The following is a 26318-nucleotide window of genomic DNA, read 5'->3' as shown; positions in this document are numbered from 1 at the left end:
TTGTTTGTGATCTGCTCCCTTGCCCCGCCTTTCTCGCTGCGAAAAACAACCCGGCTTCACCAAGGTGTTTGGAAAGATTATCCTCCAGTCAGATGCCTATGCTTTTTTTAATGCTGATAAGGTTTTGTTTTATTTCATTTTATTAAATGCATTAGTTTCAGACGTTGAATAAAATGGTATTATGGTTTAATAAATAGTATTATTTTTTAATATTATTAGAATTGTTTTAATTACTATACTTCTTTTTTTTTTTGTTTGTTTGTTTGAAGCTACATTTATTTTCTAGTAGTACAAGGTCACAAAAAAATCAGTATGGGAATAAGGCCAGGAACAGACTCGAACCCTGATTTCCCATGAGCTCCACTGCTCAGTATGTCCTCAAGACCACCACTTATTTTGTTTTTGCAGGTCAAAGGCTGTAGAATGATGTTGACCTTTAGTGAAACGAGTTGCTTCCCTGATGCCGTTCTCCTTCTGGCCTACAGAGGGAGCATTTTGCTTGGTTTTAGTCTGCTTTGCCTCTCCCTTTTGTGTGAAATTCAAAATGTGGTCACACATTTCACCCCCTTTGCTTTAGTGTTTGGGTTTGCGCTCAGATCCCAGGCGGGATTTGGTGAGTATAATCGATACACGACAGCTTAATGACAGCTCCCTCATTTGCCTCATTCGTTTTACCTCCCGTCCCAGGAAGATCTGTGGTCGCTGGACTGATGCAAGATTCTGTGAACATAGTGTGTGGCAAATGTGTCACATTTCATATGATCTGTACCTACAAAAAGATGGCTTTTGATGGAATATACAAACTATCTGAGCCAATTTGTGGGTTTTCTGTCTTGAATATTGTATTTTTTTAAAGGGATTGTTCACATGTTGTTTTGAACCACACTGACTTTCATTGTGTGGGCAAAAACAGTTCCATCAAACTATCTTTAGTCATTCAAAACAACATGGGAGTGAGTAAATGATGACATATCTTAATTTCAATGAACTACACTTTTGGAAGTACATCACATTTCATATCTGAGCTCATACCGTGCTAAATCGTGATTGCGTAATTTATGGAACTTTGCCCTGTTTTTAAGGTGTAGTAATCACCGTCACTTCTGCGAAGTTGTGACGTGGTGGCAAAACAAATATTGTTTGTGTTCAGCACCAGCCTCACCCCTTGTCCCTGTGCTTATGTCTAGGTGTTGGCTAGTGGTTGTATTGGGCGTCAGTAAACACTAAAGCTAATCTTGAAGGCCGGGTACTCTTGTTGTTACCCACTGTCCCTTTTCCAGAAGAAGCGACCCTAAAGCTGAGATCGCTTTAATGAAATTAGCAAGCAGTGGAAAAGCAATTAAATAGGCAGGGGGGTTAATGAGCTCGTCCAGGGCTCTGTGGCAGATTTTTAAATTGGGTCACCCTCGGGTCAGACCAGAATTCTGGACAGGAGGGATTGGATTAGGGCCGAGGCTGCTGGAAGGGGAGTCTTGAGGGGTTTCCACCAGCAGGTGGGTTAAGTTGATAGCGGTGTCTGATGGCACAGCACTTGGTATCTTTGTTCTCCCCCTGTTTTGCAGTTGGAATGTATCCTGAAAATACACAAAGCCGTCCTTGATGAACTTTCATTCCGATATAATCCACTCCTAAATCTGTTAACGTGAAATCTAAATGATGAAGTCACTCTTGTTAGTTTCCTCTGAAAATGTTTTTGTACGAGATTAGTTGTATTTGATAAGCATGTCTAAGAGCTGGGTTTAGATGAAGTAGCATGTGTCTGACTAATTGCAGACTCGTCAGACTTGAAATAGGACGTGTGGGGGGATTTGATAAGACGGGAATGGAAACACCAGAGGAGACTTTATGGTGCCGGTGCCGTTGAGTTGTGGGTACCAACGGGGCACATCATCCCCTTAGACCACCATCTTCATCCCACAGTCTTTCAGGGGCTTCATAAAGTGGGATCTGGCAGCTCTTTGCCTCATCTCTCTGACGCCAGACCCATTAGATTAGAGTTTATGGGGAAGAGCGTATGGGAGACTCTTCTTTCTTATGCGCCGTTCTCGCAGTCGGGAACCTGAAACCTCTGCTTTTTGCTGTTAACGCTGTGGGATATGGTTGTTAAACTTGTACATGTATTTCAGCAAGCAATCTCTTGTTGAAATATGGGATCCTTCAAGCTGTCTTTAGTGGTTTGAAAATAGTACATTACGTAGCGTAATATGTAATCATTATATAGTGTATAACCAGTTCAAGTAGATCTTTATTAAATGTGCAAGCTCAGCTGCAAGTCACTGTAAAACATTAAAGCAATTTAAGGTATGTACTCTACCATTAAAAAGGTTTTTTAATACATTAATACTTTTATTCAGCAAGGACATATTAAATTGATCAAAAGTGACAATAAAGTCTTTGTTACAAAATATTTATATGTATTTTTATTTTATTTAACCCATATTAAACCAGGATAGACTTTCTAAGAATAAAAATCTTTCACACGAGTGTCCTTGCCAAAATGGGCAGCAGTACAGTTAGTTTCATGACAAATTAACAAAACAAAAACAATTACACATCATTGAATTACCTTCCATTTGCTGAATAACCATTTAAAATGTTCCAAAGATAGAAAATATTGTAATTTCAATTTTGATTGAACATGATTTCGGTCAGTTAGAGCTGCATTTGATCCAAAGTACAGCAAAAACAGTAACATTTTGAAATATTTTTGCTATTTAAAATAACAGATTTCTATTTGAATATATTTTAAGATGTAATTTATTCCTGTGAGCAAAGCTAAATTATAGAAATTAATTTTTTTTTTTTTTTTTTAAGCAAGGATGCTTTAAATCGATTAATGATGATAAAGAATTTATAATGTTACAAAAGATTTCTATTTCAGATAAATGCTGTTCATATGAACTTTCCATTCATCAAAGAAACCTCTGAAAAATCTACTCTGCTGTTTTCAACATAAAAATAATAATAATAATAATAATAATAATAATAAATGTTTTTTTGAGCAGCAAATCAGAATAGTAGAATGATTTCTGTAGGATCATGTGACTGGAGTAATGATGCTAAAAATTCAGCTTTAAAATCACAGGAATAAATTACATTTTAAAATATATTCAGGTAGAAAGTTTTAATTTTTTGTTTAGTTGAGTAATATGAGAGCTGACAAATCAACAATGATGCTGAGGTATTTATACTCTTTTACTAACTTTTACTTGGATTACTTAGATATTTTCGAACATTTACTTACATTCAAAACTAGTTTTAAATTATAAAGTCGTGACTGAATGACATCAAAATTGACTGAAGCTTATGCAGGGCTTGTTGTCCAGGTAAACACTATAATACATGACAGTATTATCTGCATAAAAATTAAAATTAGCATTCTGAATGTCAAAGTCAATAATATTTATATAAGTAGTAAATAAAGGGACCCCAGCACAAATCCTTTGGGGACACCATTGGCAGTCTCCATTGATTCAGATTGTACACTTAAATAAGAGTTAAGTTCTTCCACATAAACCAAGAAATGACATTTGTTAAACCAAGACTCTTAAATCTATGCAGCAATATTTCATGATCCACTGTTTCAAAAGCCTTTGATAAATTGATAAAAAGGGAAGCACAATAATCACCATTATCAACAGATCCCAAGTTATCAGTTAGAACTTTAAAAACAGCTACTTTGTTTTTTACAAAACCCAGATTGATTATTAGACAAAACTTTGTTTGCATTCAAAAAATTGATAGAACACACACAAAGCTTTGAAATTGGTCTGTAATATGGTAGGATCTCCTCCTTTTAATAAAGAAAAAATAAAAGCTTTACAAATTTCTAAAATGAGACCAGTTTTTAATGAAAGATTAAGTTAAAGTTAAAATTAAATTAAATGCTGTTCTTTCGAACTTACTACTTATCAAATAAAATCCTAAAAAAAACACGATTTCCACAAGAAAATTAAGCAGCACATGGCTGCGGAAAATTCTGCGTTAAGATACCTTAATATATATTAAAATAGAAGTCAAAGTTAAGGTCAACAGCAAGTTGACCCATTTTAAATTTTAAAAGAAATTTTAAAGGTCTGATTTGTCTGAAACTCCCTTCGGAAAGCTGATGGATGTGCAGTTGCTTCATGATTAATAACTAAAACATTTGTAAACTTTAAGTGTCTAATTTGTTTTTCCAGTTTCATTGCCAGATGCTCTCATCAGATCTTGACTTTTTAGAGTTGGACACTAATGAGAAATCAAGTGTAATTTTGTGTTATTTGTTTGTAAATTACATGATTAGCTCTCAAGCTTTCAAACAAAACTTGCATCCTCTCTGCAAACATATCGCTTGTGTGTGATTTAGTTTTCCATCTAGTTCAGTGTAGCCGCATGCAGCTGTTTTGACGAATATGAGCATACAGGCATGTTTGTTAGTCTTTTGGATGATTAAACCTTAAAGGGGTTGAATATGGCCCACAGGTCTGATGTTTGAGACCCCCTGCGTTAGAGCACATATTCACCTCGGGTGGGGTAAATTAGATCCATGTGTTCATTATCTTGTGAATCATCAACACGGTGAGTATGAGATTCTTAAGTGCATGGGCTAATTTGAGCCATTCTCCACCACTCATTGAAAAGGTTACACACATGCCCTTCTCAGGGTCATGGGTGTGTTGAGTCAGGGTTCAGCTATGGTTCACATTAGCATGGACATGATGTGGTAACAGCAACATGGTCATGCTGGCCATGTGTTTGACATGCTCTTTGTACTGTCTAAGGCTCAGCCAGCAGGCCTCAAATTCTCTCTGGGGATCTCTAGATTGCTCTGGCAGCAGGCTCATTTTATGTGTATAATCACTATCTGAGTGCCCATGACTAGCAGGGTCATTTAACTTCCCCCCCATGAGCTCACCCTAGGATCAAGGGTCACACCAGTCAACAATGGGAAGTCCATGCTTCCTCTTTTATAAGCACTATTGGGGTGACAGCATTGACAGACAAAATTTTCTGGTCTGTGAACCTCAATCAAATGTATTGAGGTCTTATATAACAGATGTACATTTGATGACCAGCTTCAGTTTTTAAAAACTGAAAAGATAAAGCTTGATTAGCATTTATAGGATGATGTGGATTACATCAGAAAATAATTTAGATGAAAGCAAACAAACAAACAAAAAAATTGTAAGAGATGAACCAGCATTAAAATACTAGATATTAATAAGCTCATGTTTTTTCATGTTATGGCCAAAATCAAAATTCAGTAGTATTTTGTCTAAAAAACAACAACAACATGCAAGTACATTTAGGCATAACAGCATTACAATGCACAGTATGAAAAATGGAAATTCACTACATTTATCAGTCGATTATTAGCGTTTTTTAAGATTAATATAGTTTACATTTAAAATACAGAAAAGGGGAAACAAAACTTATTTTTTAATATTGTATTATTATTTAATATTTTAATATTGTCCTGTAATCAGTATGTATGAAAACCTGTTTCTGCCACTGAAAAAAAAGGTAATAGTGACTTAGGAAAGGTATTTGTGAGATATAAATGCAATATATGCAATTCTGAGAAAGATATAAACTCATAATTTTTTTTTTTTTTTTCCAAATTGTGAGTTTATTTCTTAAAATTGCAAGTTTAAATTTCAATTTTTTTTTTTTTCTTATATTTGCAAGTTTACATCTCACAATTCTGACTTTTTTTCTCAGAATTGAGATGTAAACTCGCAGCTGTGAGAAAAACGTCAGAATTGTAAGATACAAACTTGCATTTCAGAGAAAAGTCTGTATCTCGTAATTCTGAGAAAAAACTCTTTGAATCCAAAATTTTCGTATGCGTTTTTTTTTTTTTTTTTGTATTTGTCATCCTTTCCTATCAAAATACTCGCTACGGATGCGAAAACACAGAAAATCGAACCTGATCTGAACTTTTTTATGACGGACGAAAGTTTCGGAGGCAATGTGTAAACGTGATTGACACAACATGAGATTGTATGTATTTTTTAACGTGCAAAAATTTCTTACGGCAATTTAGACTCAGTGTGCAATGACCTTGCAATGACCCACTTGCAATTCTGAGAAAGTCAGAGTTGTGAGATATAAACTCATAATTCTGACTTTTTTTTTTTCCCTCGGAATTGCAAGTTTAGGCCACAATTGTGAAATATAAACTCGTAATTCTGAGAACATCTGTTCCCTCCATCAGAATTGGACTTTATAACTCACAATTGCAAGTTTTTATCTCACAATGCTGAGAAAAGAAATAAACTTGCAATTGTGAGAAAAAAAGGCAGAACTGTGAGATACAAACTTGCATTTGTGAGAAAAGGCAGAATTGCGAGTTGCGAGTTTATATCTCGCAATTCTGAGAGAAAAAAATTGCAAGATGTAAACATCAAAGTCAGAACTATGAGATAAAAGCTCGCAATAATCTTATTTTATTTCTTATTTAGTGGCAGGAACAGGCTCCCATAGATACGGTGTCAATATGCCATGCATCACTAAAAAATAAAAACCAAAATACCGTGTCATGAGTGTAGTATGTTCATTTTAGTTTAATTTGGTCTTTCAGTAAACCATAACCATAACAAGTAATCTTTTTTCCACTTAAGAAAACTTTTCACTTTTAAGTTCCGTTGTTCATGATATCATAAAACAAACATATCGAAAGAACTTTACAGTGAATCTGTAACAAATGCTGCTACTGAGAGTGGGATTTCTGTCATCGGAAGGTGAGGAGCAGGAAATGGAAAACCCGAAGCGGAGCTGGAGCGGAGTGATTATAGAGCACTTTGAGCAGGGAGGGGAAATTGCTGTCACTCCACAAGCTTATTCATTATATTGCTTTGATTAATCTAATCAGCTCCATTCCGACAGTGTGGGATACAGTTTTGATCTCGAGAGTTGACGCATTATTTACCATTTCTCAGTGTTTTGAAATGTGTTTCTCATCTTTGTTCTTCAGACAAAGAGTCTCTGATCACAGACAGCGGGAAGCTTCACACTCTAGACCTGCTGCTGACTCGACTGAAGTCTCAGGGCCACCGAGTTCTCATCTACTCTCAGATGACCCGCATGATAGACCTATTAGAGGTGAGTGCTTCCAGGAACTTCTCACAGTCGGTGACTGACAGCTCTGTGGCCTGTGAACATTACGTTACTACGTCATGTCATTGTGACATGTTTTTTCCTTTAACCTTCAACCTTTCCTTCAGAAACCTCTGTACTGAAGTGATCGTAGATATCCGAGGTCAGGCTGTACGTGTTTTTGTTTACATGTTCTTCGTACTTGTAGTGTTAATCCCACAAAAGGAGAGATGGCTAAATTTGATCAGGCATTGTGAACGGAACATTTGCTGTTAAACAACTCTGTATTGTTAAAGCTGGACAAAAGCAGAGAGAAGATAACTGGAGGAAACAATCACTTTTTCCAGAGGCACACAGTTGTTTGCCACATGTTCAGCAGCAAGCCAAACACGGAGCTAAAAGTAGAAGCCTCCAATAACATTGTCAACACAGTCCGCTTATAGTCCTACACAACAGCGATCGTAGTCTAGAAACACCTCCTTAGAGTCAATAGGAATTCCTTCCGATTCATTTTGGCTGAAGCGTTTTCCATGGCCGTCTCTCTAAAGTCTGATTACGTAGATTTAACTTCCTTTATTTGTGAAGTAGTTGGTCTATAGAAAAAGTTAAGCATGGAAAAACATGGCATAAACCTTTGGCTTTGATTGACCATTAGTTTTGGCATAGACATGTATATCTACACCTTATATTTTAACTTTAAGTCAACATGAAAATCTTGATTGATCCTATTTTCTTTTTGGACACACATTCCTGGTCTTATTGTGAACGATTCATCAGTGCACGCAATTCTGAAGAAAAAAAATGTTTGGCTTTACATTCTTTCATCAAAATGTAATAACTTACCCCGCCTTTGAAACGACTTTCCTTTTCAGCTGGCATCGCAAATATGTCTTATTTTTCAACCCTTTTAGTTTATAATGGAGAATATATTATCCAAATATCCTGTTGTTTGAATAGAAATATGTCACTATGTATATAACCATTCTATTCTTATAATGTGAATGATAAATTCTGTATTCCTTCCTAAAATATAAAGGAAGCTATATGTTTTCATTTATAAACACCTACTTACAGTTGAGGTCAAACGTTTACATACACCTTGCAGAATCTGCAAAATGTTAATTATTTTACCAAAATAAGACAGATCATACAAAATGCATGTTATTTTTTATTTAGTACTGACCTGAATAAGATATTTAACATAAAAGATGTTTACATATAGTTCACAAGAGAAAATAATAGTTACATTTATAAAAAATGACCCTGTTCCAAAGTTTACATACCCTTGACCCTACTGTGTTGTTACCTGAATGATCCACAGCTATGTTATTTTTTTGTTTAGTGATAGTTGAGTCCCTTGTTTGTCCTGAACAGTTAAACTGCAAGCTGTTCTTCTTTTATGTGAAATATCATTCAGGTCAGTACTGAATAAAAACATAACATGCATTTTGTATGGTCCCTCTTATTTTGGTAAAATACTTAACTTTTTACACTACAAGGTGTATGTAAACTTTTGACTTCAACTGTACCTAAAACTGCCAGTTAAATTTACCCATGCACATGACTTCTTTTTTGATATGGCTAAAAACATATTATGTCACTGTGTTATGCTACTGTCTTCACAAAATAATGTCTAGAGTCATGAAAGGATTATTTTAGTCATGAACTATGTCTTTGTGCTGTTGTTTTATGTTCAGTAGACAATAATGAGCAACAGTAATTCACCACACTGCATAGGATGTATGATGCAATTACAAATTTAAGTGCACTGATTCAGCTAATTTATTATTCATTTGTTTAGTTATATCATTTATAACTGAATAAGAGAACAACACCAATGAACTTGAGGTAATCATAAAAATTGTTTTATTCATCATAATTTTTTTTTTTCTGGAGACGGGCAGACTAGGATAAATAGCAATCGAGTTGCGAACAATAAATGAACAAAAATGAATGATTAATCCAAAGTTTGAACATTTATGAGTAGGCTAAAATAATAAGCTTTGGATTAGTTATTCATTTTTGATTTGCAATTTTTGCAGTTTATAGTTTGCTACTGTGTTGCTATTTATTCTAGTCTGCTTGTTTCTGATCCAGTGAATAATTATTGCTCATTATTGTCTAATTTAGTCATTTAAATAACATGGGTTATCTTAAAACATTTTATTATAATATTACACCACCCAAATATATATCTAATTCTTATTGTCATTTCAGTCTGGTTTAGCCTATATTCACCTTTAAGAAACATTATGTGTAGAAATGTATTTAGATTATAGAAATTAATACTTTTATTTAGCAAGGATGCTTTAAATTGATCAAAAGTGATGATAAAAACATTTATAATGTTACAGAAGATTTCTATTTCAGACATATAATGTTTTTTTTTTTGAGCAGCAAATCAGAATATTAGAATGATTTCTGAAGAATCATGTGACTGGAGTAATGATGCTAAAAATTCAGCTTTGAAATCACAGAAATAAATTACATTTTAAAATATATTCAAATAGAAAGCTGTTATTTTAAATGGTAAAAATATTTTAAAATTTTACTTTTTTGCTACTTGGATCAAATAAATGCAGGCTTGGTGAGCAGAAGAGACTTCTTTAAAAAAAAAAAAAAAAACATGAAACATCTTACTGTTCAGAAACTTTTGACTGGTAGTGTAAATCATTAAAATGTTTTAAAAACATTAAACAATTATTCATTTCCTTCTTAAATTAACTTTGACAAACTTTGACAGAAATGCGTTTTGTAAAATCTTTTCCCAAAATTTTCCACGGACTCCCTCAAACCCCTCGTAGGTCCCTGTATCCCAATTTGAAAACCTCTGTATCAATGTATTTTCTGTGCAGAAGCCGAAGCCTATTAGTTCTTGTCTCCTCTGATATTGTGTCTCTCCAAACAGATCCCTTGAGTATTTCGGTCAAGTTTTTAAAAAATTTATTATGTGTTCAATAGCTCAAGTCCCACTTGAGGTTTGTTCAAGCATATTCCAGGCTTTGTTCCTAAGTCTTAGGGTAAATCATCTTATGTTTAACACTCTGCTAACCTGGAGTTATATTCTCAGCGGTGTAATGCTATTTAAGATGGTCCCATTACTTACAGCTGCAGAGAAGCTTGGGATTTGTGATCTAATGTTACTTCGGGCTGGAACAAAGTCCTAATCAAAGACAGTTAATGTCAAGGAGACTGCTAATGCTTGCTTCATACGGTCCAGATGTGCTTTTGGGAGGCCATCCAGTTGAGTCGTAGGCCCGATGGAGTCGAGACTTCACCCTGGGTGGCGTAGGAGAGTGGGAGGTCATTTGAGAAAAGTCACTGAGAAGAGTCTGTAATGCTAATGAGGATTTGTGGCGGCCCTGTGGTCTTTATGAGAGGATTAAAGTGAAATAGACACACCGGTTTTGTATCGTTGACTTGTTTACCTGCTAATTTTCCGTTTTCTTACTTGAAATGTTTCTCAACTGTCCTGCAGGAGTACATGGTGTACCGCAAGCATACTTACATGAGACTGGATGGTTCATCCAAGATTTCGGAGCGGCGGGACATGGTGGCCGACTTCCAGAGCCGGTAAGTTTTCAACTACGGTTTGAAAAGGAGACGTACACATCTGTAAGCGCCCGTCTCTTCTTAAATCTAATTGGGGCTTGTTTTTCCAAAATGTCACCAAGCGTAAATTCCTCATCCCTGGTGGTGCTGTCAAGGTTTTGCGCTCCCTTCTCTCTCCCCACCCTTCCTCACAGGGTCTGGTTTGCATTAGCTCAGCTCTCTGTGGGTGCAGTGGGCTCTGGTTTTTATTTTCTAGAGGAGTGTGTTGTATATTGAAACGTTTCTCTATGTAAATCCTGGGCGGTTGGGCAGGCCCCTTGAACAGCACGACCTGCCTGCGCTTTATTTGCTTTCTCTCACTATTCTGGTCTCCCCTCCCTTTGCAGGACGGATATTTTTGTCTTCCTCCTCAGTACCAGAGCTGGAGGCCTGGGGATCAACCTGACAGCTGCAGACACGGTGAGGCCTTAGCCCATCAGCACATCATGATTACCAGATCACCTTCCCCCCACCGAGGGCCATGAGAACGGCTTCTAATATTGTATGAACTCAAAGACATTTAGCACTCGTGTAATTATAGCTGCTGAACTGGTTGACCTTCACATGGACACTTTGAAGCTTCGACCAAATGGTCACCGTGTAACACGACCAACCACAGTTTGTTTTGTTTGGGGGTGGGTTTATCTGAAATGGTAGATAACGCAATAATAGAAAGGTATTAAATAATAACGGTGCAGCAGTCTCTACAAGCACAGAAAACTCACAGAAAACTTGAGAAAAATGTATAATTTAAAAAGTGTAGTTTGTGTAGACGCAGAAATAGGATTAATTATTTGACATGGCTCAAAAAAACAGCAAAACTTACTTGCACTACACTGTAAAAAACAATTTGTTGAGTCAACTTAAAATAATTTGTTACCTGGCTGCCTTAAAATTTTAAGTTCAGTCAACTCAAAAAATTTTTATTCAGCTGAAATGTTAGTTGTTTTAAGTTTAACAAACACAAATATTTAAGTTGATTCACTTAAAATTTTACAGCTTAACATTTTAAGTTTGACTAAACTTATTTGAGTACAACTTAACATTTGGTTGACTAAAACTTCAAATTTTAAGGCAGCAGGGTAACAAATTATTTTAAGCTGACTCAGTTTTTTGTTTTTTACAGTGTACATGTATGCTACATATATCTCTAATATATACTGCCTTTTAAATGTTAGGGATCAGTAAGATTTTTAATGTTATTTAAAGAATCTGTTATGCTCATCAAGGCTACATTTATTTGACTAAAAATAAAGAAAAATTGTAATATTGTGAAATATTATTATAATTTAAAATAATGGTTTTCTATTTTAATATACTTTCAAATATAATTTATTTCTGCGATGTAAAGCTGAAATTTAACAGCCATTAGTCTATTCTTCAGTGTCACATGATCCTTCAGAAATCATTCTAATATGCTGATTTATTATCAGTGTTGGAAACAGTTGTGCTGCTTAATATTTTTGAAACCTGTAATACTTTTTTCCCAGGATTCTTTGATGCGTAAATGTTTCAAAGAACAGCATTTATTCAAAACATCAATGTTTTCTAACAGTACAGGTCTTTACTATCACTTTTTATCAAATTAACATAAAAAAAAGAAAGAAAAAAAATACTGACCCCAAACTTTTTAAATGGTAGTGTACAAAATATTTCTACTTTACATTAAATCCTGTTCTGTTTAAATCATTTTATTTGTTTAAGAATCCTGGAAAGAGTTTCAAAGGTTCCAAAAAATATTTAGCAGCAAAACTGGTTTCAATATTGATAATAAATCAGCATTAATGAATAAACACGTTTTCACATGTTTTTTTTTTTTTTTTTTTGTTAAAGGTTGAAAACAATGTTTAAATTAGTGTATAAAATGTTCAAATATTTGATTTTCACTCTTTTGTCAACTTTTTTATTTTTTTATTTTTTTTTATCAATTAAAATTAGATGCAATTTTAATTTAGAGTTTTTAGATGCAATTTGAATTTTTAGAGTAAAATGAATATGACATGACAACATATTGGATTATTTATTTATGTATTTAAAATGTAGGTAAAACACAAAACTCAATTTCAAAGTGGACTGATTTAAAAAAATAAATAAATAAATAAAAGAAAACTATGCTTTTACTCCCAGATGTTGAATTGGGTCAGCCAATCAGATAAGAACTTGCCAGATTCAGAAAGTGCTTTCCAGTTTTGTATACAATATGCATCAGATGGTCAGTGAATTGACCGTGGAGGTGTGCAATCTAGTATTTTAAACCAGTGTGAATTATGTGACCCTGGACTACAAAACCAGTCATAAGTAGCATGGGTATATTTGTAGCAATAGCCAAAAATACATTGTATTGGTCAAAATTATCCATTTTTCTTTTATGCCAAAAATCATTAGGATATTGAGTAAACATCATGTTCCATGAAGATGTTTTGTAAGTTTCCTACCGTAAATATTTAAAAACTTTTTTTTATCAAAAATATATCAAAACTTTTTCTTAGTAATATGCATGGCTAAGAACTTCATTTGAACAAATTTAAAGGTGGTTTTCTCAATATTTAGATTTTCTGCACCCTCAGATTCCAGATTTTCAAATAGTTGTATCTCAGCCAAACATTGTCTTATCCCAACAAACCATACATCAATGGAAAGCTTATTTATTCAGCTCAGTTTAAAAAAATGGACCCTTATGACTGGTTTTGTGGTCCAGCGTTAAATATGTGCAAGAATTAAAAATGCTATCTGTGGAATAGCATTCATGTGACTAAGTTAGACATTTCCTCTCTTTCCAGGTGATCTTCTACGACAGTGACTGGAACCCCACAGTTGACCAGCAGGCCATGGATCGAGCGCACAGACTTGGACAAACCAAGCAGGTCACAGTCTATCGGCTTATTTGCAAAGGGACAATTGAGGAACGCATCCTACAGAGAGCCAAAGAAAAGAGTGAGGTTAGTACACGTTATAGAGAAGGTCACACAAAATAAAATTTAGCACGTTTTCCTTTTAATTCAGCTAATTCTGCGATGGTTAAACAAATTACTCCTTTTTCCCGTCTTCGCTTACATCAGTCAGTTTAAGTTACAAAAACCGTATTTATCTAAATGTCAAACCTCAGAGGAGTCTTTGCAGTGACAAGGGAGTTAAAGGAATATTTAGCCCATGGTTTTAACTGCAATTACAACTAATTATACTGTAATTGCATATATGCTCTAAACAGTCACATGTAGTCCAGGACGTCTGTATCAACACATCATTATAGTCAGTATATGTTTCCAAGAGTCAAGTGTTCTCCTCTTTCTGCTCTTACTGATTTGATTTATTTTTTCTCTGTCTCAATAATCACTTTCTGCTGTGGGATCTGCACTTCAGATTCAGAGGATGGTAATATCAGGCGGAAATTTTAAACCTGACACCCTGAAGCCTAAAGAGGTCGTCAGTTTGCTGCTGGATGATGAGGAGCTGGAGAAAAAATGTGAGTTGTCACTGCGTTCATGATAATAAACGCATATGTATGTTATAAATTAGGTAATAAATTAATTAATTGCTCAGCGCTGATCGGATGGTTTGGTTGTTTTTCTGGGCAGTGCGTTTACGGCAGGAAGAAAAACGACAGCTGGAGGAGACCAGTAAGGTGAAAGAGCGGAAGAGGAAGAGGGAGAAGTATGCAGAAAGGGTAAGTGCCCTCACAGAGGCATAAAGTGATGAAGAATCTACTTCCTGTGCTGTGGTGTTTAACAATATTAATATTTATCTTTTGCTTAAAAAAAATGATGAAGAATCTACTTCTTGTGCTGTGGTGTTCAACAATAATATTTATTTTTTACTAAAAATAAAATTACGAAGAATCTACTTGCTGTGCCATGGTGTTCAACAATAATAATATTTATTTTTAGCTTAAAAAAAAAAAATAATCTACTTGCTGTGCCATGGTATTGAACAATAATAATTATTATTTTTGGCTTAAAAAAAAAAAAGAATCTACTTGCTGTGCCATGGTGTTCAACAATTAAAAAAGAAATTGTAATAATATTTATTTTTTACTTTAAAAAAATTACGAAGAATCTGCTTCCTGTGCCGTGGTCTTCAACAATACTAATAATTTTTTGTTAAAAAAAAAATAAAATAAAATATATATATATATATATATATATATGTGAAGAATCTACTTGCTGTGCCATGTTGTTCAACAATAATATTTATTTTTTGCTAAAAAATAAATAAAAATACAAAGAATCTACTTCCTGTGCCATGGTGTTTAACAATAATAGTTGTGCTCTAGATCAGTGTTGTCATTGTTAACTAAAACTAAAAACTATTAAAATTTTAATATTTTAAATATTAGATGAAAAACTTAGAAATAAAGACAAATTAATTATAAATCAAACTAAAAAACTACTAAAAATGAAGAATAAAATATAAAAATAAAACCTTGTTTAAAATATAAATATTCTAATAGTATATAGTAAAATAGCACTGCTTTATATTCATTACCACACAGTTTTTTTTACTCTAAAGATTTTCTATCAGGTTCCTGATGTAGAAATCCATGTAGAAATGATACATTATTTTTCAAGTGAAGAAAATGCCCTAATCGCCCTTGTCCAACTGTCCTGTTTCCCTGCATCCCTCTTATTTTAAAGAAGAGAAAGGAGGATGACCCAGACACTAAGAGGAAGAAGGATGGTGTGAATGTGGTCATCCCTTTTGTCCCATCTGCAGACAACTCCAATCTTTCGGCAGACGGAGAAGACTCGTTTATCAGTGTGGACATGGACTCTGCCATGCCCAGCCCTTTCAGTGAGGTAAGAACGAACGAGACTCGACTCATATGCGCTTCCTGGACTGGACGGAACTGTGTGATCCTGATAATGTTTGTTGAATTGCAGAGGTCATGATGTCAGGAAGAATTATTGTACAGTGCTGGTCCTGTAATGACATTTCTTTAGCCGATGAGTCCCCAAAACAATCATGTGAGAACTTTCCCAGAGAATGGATGATTTCTATAGAGCTATTATGCCATTGTCAACACACATCCTCTCATTTACTTGCTACACCGATCTCACGCCGCTCTTCCTCCTCCTCGTCCATCTTCTGGTCCTGCTGTCTTTCCTTCGTGGTGCTGTCCCTCTGTCCCTGTCTCACCCCTAGAACTGTGTGTCTCTGCAGATCTCGTTGAGCAGCGAGCTCCAGCCCAGCTCCATTCCCGCAGACGAGAGCAGCAGCGACATGCTGGTAATTGTGGACGAACCTGTGTCTTCTGCTCCACAGTCCCGTGCAACAAACTCTCCCGCTTCGATCGCCGGCTCTGTGTCTGACACGATGAATGGTGGGTACCCTCGTTTTGTTTCTTATTATATTCAGGCTTACATAACTCACAGAAAGATGTTATATTGCACATAGCCTTACAATTTTATGCATTCAAACTTTTTTTTTCAGTTTAACCTTGTACATTTGCTACAACTTCTTATGTGTTTGTTGTGGTAAATTCAAATCTCTGAATATATAGTGGTGTTTGAAAGTTTGTGAACCCTTTTCAATTTTCTGTATTTCTGCATAAGTATGACCCAAAAGATTTTCATGTAAATCTTGAAAGCTGACAAAGAGAGCCCAATCAAACAACTGAGACAAAAATATAGAGTTTGTAATTTTTTTATGAAAAATGACCCAATATTACATATCTGTGAGTGGCAAAAGTATGTAAATTTTAATTTAAAGGTGAAATTAGAATCTGGGCTCTATGCTTACTTTTCTTTTTAGGAGCACTTGTGCTCATAATTAAAAAAAATTTCGATAATCAATAATCAAAAAATCTGATCAAAAATTAGCCTTCCCATTACGAGGTGATATTTTTTACCTTTATAATGGCATTTTTCTAACTTTATTAAAAGTATGTCATCTTCCAAAATTGTATTCTTAAGCTTTTTTAAAATTTCTAATTAAAACAACAGAATAAGAACAAATAGAATAAGAATAAGTTAGCAATCAAATGACATTAGTATTAACAAAATTAATTTGTACTACAGAGGTGGCATAGAAGAACACAAAAGTGGCTTGTAGGTGTATATTCTTGTTTAATGAGGCTCAGAGGTGGCATGAGTGCAGTCAAATTTGTAAATTCATGTTGAGATTAATGTTTTAAATTGAACATTTTGTATACAGAAATATTAAATGATTTAAATAACTGAAAAGATACTTTAAAAATGAGACTAAATCTGCCAGTAGGTGGCGGCAAGTCACTGATTTAATTACAGAATCATATCATTTATTTGATTCGTTCGAACAGCTGATTCATTCAGGAATGAAGCAAGTGACCATCTTTATGAAAGGGAAATTGAATCATTGACTCACTAGATTTGTTTAAAAATGCATGGTCATTCAACTAAACACTGTTGTGTTTGAATGGAGATGTGCAGTGGCTCAGTTGTGACTTGTTTCAGACTATTTCTGACGATGAAATCGAGTAAAATCAGGCAATAGTGTTATAGTCAGACAATGTAAGTCACTTAATATTAACTTCTTGTTTATTAAATGTTGTATTAAATCAGTATCTCATTGACAAACTCCCTTAAAAATCATTAAAAGCTGTCACTCGTCTTAGTTCATTGCGATCTCACAAAGCTCCACTATGACCATCAAAGTTCTCTACACTGCACAATAAGTCTCTTATTTACACTCTCTCTACACTTTGTTTATAAAAGGATTCGTGAGACATGTCTGTGGGGCATTACTCAATGTTGCGAAAAACACGTGGAAACCTTTGAAGCTCCCCTCAGCGCAAACACAAATATGCTGATCGGGTCAGTCGCACTGTTGCTCCTAAATATTTTTTCATAGTCGCACGCAGTAGTTTTCAGTCGCAAATTCAGGGATCTGTCAAAGTCTGATCAATGTTTGTGAAAGTGAATCACGGCATAAACAAAGGAGATCTCTGAGGGCCACAGAAAAATAGTTGCTGTTGCTCATCAGGCTGGAAATTTTTACAAAACCATCTCTAAAGAGTTTGGACTTGGATTGTGTACAAATGGAGGAAATTTAAGAGCATTGTTATGCTCTGCAGGAGTAATTGACCAACAAAGAACATTGCTGACCATCTGCAGTTGGATAATGATCAAGCTAGAGGCCTATTGAAAAAAGATTTAATGGATGGATGAGACCAAAATAGAAATTTTGGGTTTAAATGAGAACCATTATGTACTTTGAAGAAAGAAAAATACTGCATTCCAGCATAAGAACCTTATCCAATCTGTGAACATGGTGGTGATATTATCATGGTTTGGGCCTGTTTTGCTGCATCTGGGCCAGAACGCCTTGCCATCATTGATGGAACAATGAATTCTGAATTATACCAGCAAATTCTAAAGGAAAATATCAGGAGATCAGTCCATGAACTGAATCTCACGAGAAAGGTGGTCATGCAACAACACAACAACTCTAAGCACACAAGTCATTCTACCAAAGAATGGTTAAAGAAGAACAAAGTTGATGTTTTTTTAAAGCCCAGACCTTAATCCAACTGAAATGTTGTGGAAGGACCTGAAGCAAGCAGTTTTTAGAAGGAAACCCGCCAACATTGAAGTGCTGAAGTGGTTTGTACTGAGGAATGGGCTAGAATTCCTACAAGCGGTTGTGCGGGACTGATCAGCAGTTACAAGAAACGTTTAGCTGCAGTTGGTGCAAAAGGTGGTCACACCAAATACTGAAAGCAAAGATTCACATACTTTTGCCACTCACAGACGTGTAACACTAGACTATTTTTCTGACAAGTATGTATTTTTGTCTCATTTGTTTGATTGGATTGTCTTTGCCTACTTTCAGGAATGTGAAAATCTGATGATTGTTTGGCTCATATTTATAGACATACAGAAAAGAGTTCAAAACTTTCGAACGCCACTTCTAGTTTAACAAGGACACATTTAGCACAGATCTGGCTGCCTTTCTCTCGAGTGATGAGCAGTGCTAATAAGCAGTGTTGGAGTCTAAGCCATAAAGGCTGAGAGCGCAGAGGTTTGTTGGTTTGAGCTTGCCTGTGAAACGCGAGCAGAACTGTGGCTATGAAGGAGACAGGGTGTGCGTGAGTCTAGGCCGCAGTGGCTCGGACGGCCTCGGCATGCAACCTCATAATAAACTGAGGATTAGAGGAAAAATGGCAGCTCTGACAATTTAGAAGAAACCTATTGATGTGTTTGGCTGGCACTTAATCTATTAAATAGTCGTGGATCTGTGAAATCATATTTTGAGGATTCACTACCAAGTTTGGGATTGGCAGTTTTTTGAGGTGTTTGAAAGAACCTTATGCTCACCAAGGCTGCATGTATTTGATAAAAAATATGGTAAAAACAGTATTATTGCAAAATGTTTTTACAATCTAAAATAACTATTTCCTATGGAAGCCCATTTTCACCACTGAATAAAAAATAAAAAAGGTAATCGTGACTTTTTATCTCACAATTCTGACTTTTTTTCTTGTAATTTCAAGTTTACTTCTTGTGAGGAAAAAAACTCAGAATTGCATCTTTATCTCACAATTCAGTTTTTTTCTCGCTATTCTGAGTTTAGATCATGCAATTGTGACTTTTTAGTCTGAATTGCGAGTCAATTGCGAGTCATAATTGCAAGATACAAACTCGCGTTTGCAAGAAAAAGTCTGAATTTTTTTTTAATATATTTTTAGTCTTTTTATTCCTTTATTATTCAGATTGGAGAGTGGAGAGATGGCAGGAAAGTATGGGTAGAGAGAGGGGGGGTGGGAGTTGCACTGTATATGTCGGCGCACTAACCATGAGGCTGCTGGTGCCTTAAGTCTGCAATTCTGACTTAACTTGCAGTTGCGTGTTACAAAGTCAGAATTGCAAGATATAAACTCGCAATTGCAAAAAAAAAGTCAGAATTGCATATTGAGTTCATATCACGAAATTGTGACTTTATAACACAACTGCAAGTTAAGTCAGAACTGCGAAATACAAATTTGCATTTGCGAGAAAAAGTCAGAATTGCGATTTTGAGTTTTTCTTGCTATTGCGAATTCATATCATGCAATTGTGAGTTTATATCTTGCAATTCTGACTTAACTCGCAACTGCGTGTTATAAAGTCAGAATTGCGGATATAAAGTTGCAATTGCAAGAAAAGGTCAGAATTGCAAGTTTTTATCTTGTAATTGTGAGTTTCTATCATGCAATTGTGACTTTTTTTCTCTGAATTGCGGGTTTATATCTCGCAATCCTGACTTTATAACACACAATTGCGTGTTATTTGCAAGAAAGTCAGAATTGTGAGTTTTTATCTTGCAATTGTTAGTTTTTTCTCGCTATTGTGAGTTTATATCACAAAATTGTGATTTTTATTATTTTTTTTTCTCCGAATTGCGAGTTAATGTCTTGCAATTCTGACTTTATAACACACAATTGCGTGTTAAGTCAGAATTGTGAGATACAAAGTCACATTTGCAAGAAAAAGTCAGAATTGCAAGTTTTTATTTTGTGAATTTGAGTTTTTTTTACTCGTATTTGCAAGAAAAAGTTTCTATCTTGCAATTTAGAGTTTATATCATGCAATTGTGACTTTTTTGCAAATGCAAGTAAAAAACTCTAAATTGCAAAATAAAAACTCGCAATTCCGACTTTTTCTTGCACATACGAGTTTGTATCTCGCAGTTTGACTTTGACTCGCAATAAACTCACAATTGCGTGATTTGAACTCGCGATAAGAATCAAAATTGCAAGATAAAAATTCTGACTTCTTGCAAATCCGAGTTTGCGCGTTAAGTCAAATTGTGAGATACAAACTCACATTTGCAAGAAAATTTAGAATTGTGAGTTTTTATTTTGCAATTTTGAGTTTTTTTTCTCGCATTTGCAAGAAAAAGTCAGAATTGCAAGTTTTTATCTTGCAATTCTGACTTTATTTCTCGCAATTGTGTGCTTATATCCCGCTATTCTGACTTTATAACTCGCAGTTGTTTAAATTGTTTGTTAAAAGTTTTTATCATGCGATTTTAAGAAAAAGTCAGAATTGCAAGTTTATATCATCCACTTCTGCAAAAAATTAGCAATTGAATTGCTAGCTTAACTCTCACAATTCTGAGAAAAAGTCAGAATTGCAAGTTTGTACTATGCATTTCTGAGAAAAAAAAGTCAGAATTGCGAGGTTAACTCTCGAGAAAATAAATTGTGTGATTTAAAAGTCGCAATTACCGTTTTTTTTTGTTGTTGTTGTTGATGTTTTTTATTCAGTGGCGGAAAAGGCAAAAAGCTTCTATAGTTTTCCATTTTAATTTATTTAAAATGTAATTATATTTATTTTCAGAAGCTATTAATCCAATTTCATCACACATGACTCTCTCTCAGGTGTCTCCTCACAAGACATATCCAGTCCTGGCAGGGGAAGGTCCGGTCGGAGTCGAGGCCGACCCAAAGGCTCTGGAGGAGCCGGGAAGTCATCTTCTATGAGAAAGGGACGAGGACGGAAGTCCACCGCGGGCAGTGCTGCAGCAATGGCAGGTGCAATGGCAGGGGCGGCCGCTGCGTCTGCAGCTGCGTATGCCGCATATGGCTACAGTGTTTCCAAAGGTAACAGATCAGATCTGACTGTAACTGGCATAATTCCTGATGAAAAGGTCTATATCAGTTCATCCATTGTTAATCAACCCTCTTCCAGGTATTCCAGCAACTGGCTCCTTACAACCGGCTCTTATTCGGTCTTCAACCACACCTGCCTTTGTTCCAACTGGCACCTCCTCCCCCCAGGCTAAAGGAAGCGCCGTGGCCACCAACTCTCAGACTTTATCACACGGCAGTTCACAAAGCCAACACAACCCCACTAAGAGAGGCAAAGGACCCAGCAACCACAGTGGGCGGTAGCAGCTTGTGAATCTTGGCTTTTTGATTGTAGCATGGCCAGTACATTTTCAGTCCCAGGTTGACGATTCTCACGCTTATGCTGTCGAGCCACTATCACACCACCTGCCCTACTGTCACTGTGAAACCCAACCCGATGCCCACCCCAATTTATCATCCATTTCAGGGGCTGGTAAGCAGTGTGGGAGGTTGTATACTTCTCTAAAAGCAAAAACAAGTCACTTTTTCATTTAGAATTGGATCTCCTGAATATGAAATTATTCCTTCATACAGAAAATACCCATTGTAAAGGTGGACCGAAGAGTTTATTCCATTGACAACTCTTGTTTTGTTATCTGATGAGGGCCAAAAGTTTTCTTCATCTTCTGGCACTAATCACAAGATGTTCAGCATTGTTATGAGCAGAGATTAGTTGAAATGGAAACAGAAGAGGAATGATGGTTATTGAACACCCTTTTGAACAAAGTCTTTACCTTGAACACAGAAACAGATGAGACTGCTTTTGTAAGATCGCTCGTATTTTTGTAGGACAGACTCGTTGACATTTGTTCAATTTAAATACCGAATGGCCTTCTTTCTATGTTTATTTGCTGCAAATTCAAAGATTTTGGCTTAAATACTAATATATATATTTTCTCTTGGGAAGAATAAAAGAAATCAATGTTTTTTGTAGTAAAAATGTTCCGAAGTGAGTGCTGCTTGAAAAACATGTCACTGCTCAGATCGTGACTTAAAATACTTGGATGTGAAATGTATCATAGCTTAAGTTAAAACTTGGTAATTTATGATGATCTGTGCTAGTTGTAAATTGTATCAAAGCTGTTTTATTTTTAAATAACATGAGAAGTCCATAATTTTGTTGCATCTGTGACATATGGCTATGGTTTTGAGGAAGGCCGTGTCTGGGTTTATTTTGTCTTTAAATGTGATGATAAATGTTCTATGTATGTAAATACTTAAAGGGTTTCGTCCCTTTCAAAGTTCTCCATTTTCCCCCAATTGCTTGTCTATTTTTATAGGTCATTGTAAATACCTGAAGAGAAAAACCCAAATGGTCCTTTTACTAACTTGGAGGAAAAACTAAATAAACATTGATTCAATGATTTGAAATTTTCCCTGTGGGATAATGTGGTTTTTGGTAAATTTACAGTGTACATACACCTTGCAGAATCACTAATATTATTTTATTTTACTAAAATAAGAGGGATCATACAAAATGTGTGTAATTTTTTTTTTATTTAGCACTGACCTGAATAAGATATGTCACATAAGATAAATTTACATATAGTCCACAAGAAAAAAATAATAGTTGAATTCATAAGAATAACCCGGTTTAAAAGTTTACATACACTTGATTCTTAATACTGTGTTGTTACCTGAATGATCCACAGCTGTTTGGGGGTTTTTTTAGGGATGGTTGTTCAGGAGTCCCTTGTTTATCCTGAAGGGTTAAACTGCTCGTTCAAAAGTTTTCAACCCCAAATTCAAATGCGTCGTTTACTTCTGAAGCATCAGTGTTTGAACCTTCTGAAATCATAAGCATAGCTGCTCTACGCAAAAAAAAAAAAAAAAAAGTCACTTGTGGACCATTCAGGTAACAGTATTAAGAATCAAGCGTATGTAAACTTTTGAATGGTTATTTTTTATAAATTCCATTATTATTTTCTGTTGTGGACTATATGTAAGCATCTTTTGTGTGAAATATCTTTAGATCAGTACTAAATAAAAAACATGCATTTTGTATGATCCCTCTTATTTTGGTAAAATAATTAATATTTTGCAGGTTCTGCAAGGTATATGTAAATTTTTGACCTCAGGTCTTCCCTACACATTTAACAGACACACTTGACAATCAGGTTACAGTTTTTCTGAAAGTTTTAATGTGCAAAAAGGAAAACAGCTGTACTGGCTTTACAGTATTCTGCTGCAGTGCAAATGAAAATGGAAGTGTATTAATGTTTCATATTCAAAACAAAAATGTAACAGCTTTAGAACCGGACAAACTTTGGCAATACATTGTCACACAAGCATGCCTTTGTACTACAGCACCATATACTTGAGTTAAAAACACAAGACAATGAGAACTGACAGTATGCATGATGTCATGCTACAGAATCACAACATTTACCTAAAATACCATTTCCCTTAATACAGTACCTTTACTGTACTACAGTAAGTTTTAATAGCTTGGTATAGGGAGAATATAATATTCAAATAGCCACTAAATCACAATCAAGGACGGCAACATTAACTGTATGTTAGGACCTTAATGGTGTATGGACTAAATTATGGACCTTAATTTAATGTTTTACAGAAGATGTCTAGCCTGCTAACAACATGGGTCTAATGGTGGCGAGAACAGCTGCCTCGATGGAGAACAGGTGAGGGTCTTCCACATCAGGGCAGCTGACTCTCATGAACTCCGCCAGGCGAAGCAGGTACTCGATGTTGTGGCCCGACTTCCCCTTGCACACGGCGATCTGAGCGGCGATTTTCTCTGTGCAGGCGGGCCCCAGGTACATAGGGTTGTCTGGCGTGGCGATGTAAACCAGAGCCTGGACCGGCGACTGGTTCATGCCCTGCGGGATGAACTCTACGAACCGGGTCAGGTAGCCGCCTCTCACCGCCTCCCTCACGTTCAGGTACTTCAGAGACTCCTCAACCTGAGATCCAGTCACTTCGAAGGCAACACCCCAGGTGCACGCCTGTGTATAAAAACAGAAGGTTAGTCAGATATACTTAAGGGAAGGAGTATTTAAAAGAGGAAGCTGACTCAAAAGTTAATGTTGTTCCAAATCTAATTTACTAAGTGAATGGAGACTGACGCTGTCATTTAATTTAACGTCTTTAGTGTTTATCAGATGAGTCAGTCAGACAGGTTTGCAACAAGGCAATTGAGTAAACAGAAAAAAAAAAAATTAAGTCACTATCATTACGCCCAGAAAATCGAACATTTCTCCGTTCACAGCGTTGTTCCTATAAAATGGGAAGTTCCACTTACGTCATCCTCCTCGATGAGCGTCACCACTCTTCCGGGCTGTCATAGAAAAAGGCAAGGTTCAATGAGTTTCACTGAAGGAGCAGTGCAAGTATTTAGTTATGTTTTTAAGAAAATTAAAAAACACTCACCATTTCATCATCTCCACGATGAAAATTATCCCCGTGCCAGAAACGTCTCTTGTACCCTTTAATGTAACCGACCTTGCTCCTCTTGAACTTGAAGTCAGGTTTCCAAACCAGCGATCCGTACCCGAAGATCCACAGACTGGATTTTCCAGCGATGATGTCTTGAGGTTTCATCTTTACAGGATGGTATGAGGATAGTAAGGGTAGTAGTGTACGCTTTGATGTAACAGCTTGTTTGCGCTAAATGAATGGGCCCACAGGCTAACTTGCTAGCGTTAGCTTCCTCCTGTCAAGTAGGAGAGGTATCGGTTGGCTCACGGCTATACCGCGGACGGTATCAGAGCCCAACTGCTTGGCAGTTGTGATGGTAAAGTCCCGCAAATCGCTTTTCTTTGCCTGGTGCATGCCGATGCCGTGCAGTTACCGCATTATTGCCTTAAAACTCCATCGTGGCCTCTTCGGCTCTTTCAACTAGAATAAAACACAAAAACCGTTGCTAGCTCACCGGCCAGCCTACTGTTTACAAACAAACCTCTAACGTTACCCAGCCAACAACACGACACTTTAAAGTTAGTAGAATCGTTTAACCGTTGCTTATAAAGCACCCTAGACTACCGTGCTGGCTTTCCTCCTCAGCGGCTGATGAAATGTAGGCTGCTTTGAGGCAGACTATATGCGACAGCATCTATGGGCGTATCTGACCTTGCTCAAAATTCTGCCCAATCACAGCGTGTATAGGGCGGGGCGTCTTGTGTTCTATCCAATCAAATCATCTCTCTGTGATTCTAAAAGCGCATATCTGTCTGATTGGCTCACGAACCAGGAAAAAACGTTCGAGGGTGTTTCATTTCATTGGCTAGACAGACGCCAGTCACGGAATACTCCCACGCTCATTCGTCAGAAAATCTGTCGCTTAACGTTTGCTCGGCTGATGCAACTTGAAACAAGCGTTTCAAGCGGCTATACTGGTACAGTATGTACTGAAAGTATTGCGTCAGGCCTTCCAAGAATGCAATTTGAGACGGAAACAGTGCTGAATGCACATACAAGGTATCAGATTTGACTTCGTATGAAGTCTAAATTGAAAAATAATGTAATCATTTCTTTAATACGGTAAGGTATAATATAACATCCGTCCATTTATTCATTTTCAAATCGTTTTTCTTTGTAGGGTCGCAGGGATGATGGAGTGATACACAGCGACTCGGAGCCATAAGTAATATATAATATAATAAATATAATATAATATGTGACCATGGACCACAAAATCAAACATAAGTGTCAGTTTTTATAAATTGAGATTTATACGTCATTGAAAGCTGCATAAATAAGCTTTCCATTGATGTATGGTTTGTTAGGATAGGACAACATTTGGCCAAGATACACTATTTGAAAATCTGGAACCTCAGGAAGAAAAGTAATCAAAATACTGAGAAAATCGCCTTTAAAAGTTGTCAAAATGAAGTTTTTAGCAATGCGTATTACTGAGCAAAAATTAAGTTTTGATATACTTACAGTAGGAAGTTTACAAAATATCTTCATGGAACATGATCTTTACATGATTATCCTAATGATTTTTTTGCATAAAAGAAAAATTGATCATTTTGACTCATACAGTCACTGAGACCTCACTGGGCCCCGGGGCTTCTAAGAATGCTATTAGAGGCATTAAGAC

General features: G+C 35.9%; 2 protein-coding genes across 3 annotated transcripts in view; one reads left to right on the top strand and one right to left on the bottom strand.

Moving 5' to 3' along the window:
- Positions 1-21670, top strand: part of ino80 (INO80 complex ATPase subunit) — a 53192-nt gene extending 31522 nt beyond the window's left edge. The window contains exons 28-37 of one of the 2 annotated variants that reach the window (XM_051138229.1): positions 6959-7086; positions 10559-10653; positions 11019-11091; positions 13452-13610; positions 14032-14134; positions 14247-14335; positions 15306-15464; positions 15829-15988; positions 21008-21229; positions 21318-21670. In XM_051138229.1, the coding sequence (XP_050994186.1) occupies positions 6959-7086; positions 10559-10653; positions 11019-11091; positions 13452-13610; positions 14032-14134; positions 14247-14335; positions 15306-15464; positions 15829-15988; positions 21008-21229; positions 21318-21520 (1391 nt within the window). In that variant the 3' untranslated portion in view covers positions 21521-21670. Of the gene's footprint in view, positions 1-6958; positions 7087-10558; positions 10654-11018; positions 11092-13451; positions 13611-14031; positions 14135-14246; positions 14336-15302; positions 15465-15828; positions 15989-21007; positions 21230-21317 lie in introns of both variants that reach the window. The other variant, XM_051138228.1, reaches the window with a different exon arrangement.
- Positions 21671-23374: 1704 nt separating this feature from the next.
- Positions 23375-25309, bottom strand: chac1 (ChaC, cation transport regulator homolog 1 (E. coli)). Its single transcript, XM_051138231.1, has 3 exons — positions 24647-25309; positions 24519-24554; positions 23375-24222 (listed from the first exon to the last, which is right to left on the bottom strand). The coding sequence occupies exons 1-3, from the start codon at positions 24815-24817 to the stop codon at positions 23839-23841; spliced, it is 591 nt and encodes a 196-aa protein (XP_050994188.1). The 5' UTR covers positions 24818-25309; the 3' UTR covers positions 23375-23838.
- Positions 25310-26318: the final 1009 nt, after the last annotated feature.

Source organism: Labeo rohita, chromosome 20, assembly GCF_022985175.1.
Source record: "Labeo rohita strain BAU-BD-2019 chromosome 20, IGBB_LRoh.1.0, whole genome shotgun sequence".
NCBI lineage: Eukaryota > Metazoa > Chordata > Actinopteri > Cypriniformes > Cyprinidae > Labeo > Labeo rohita.
Note: the sequence above shows the minus strand (reverse complement) of the source record. Positions and strands in the feature narration are given on the sequence as shown.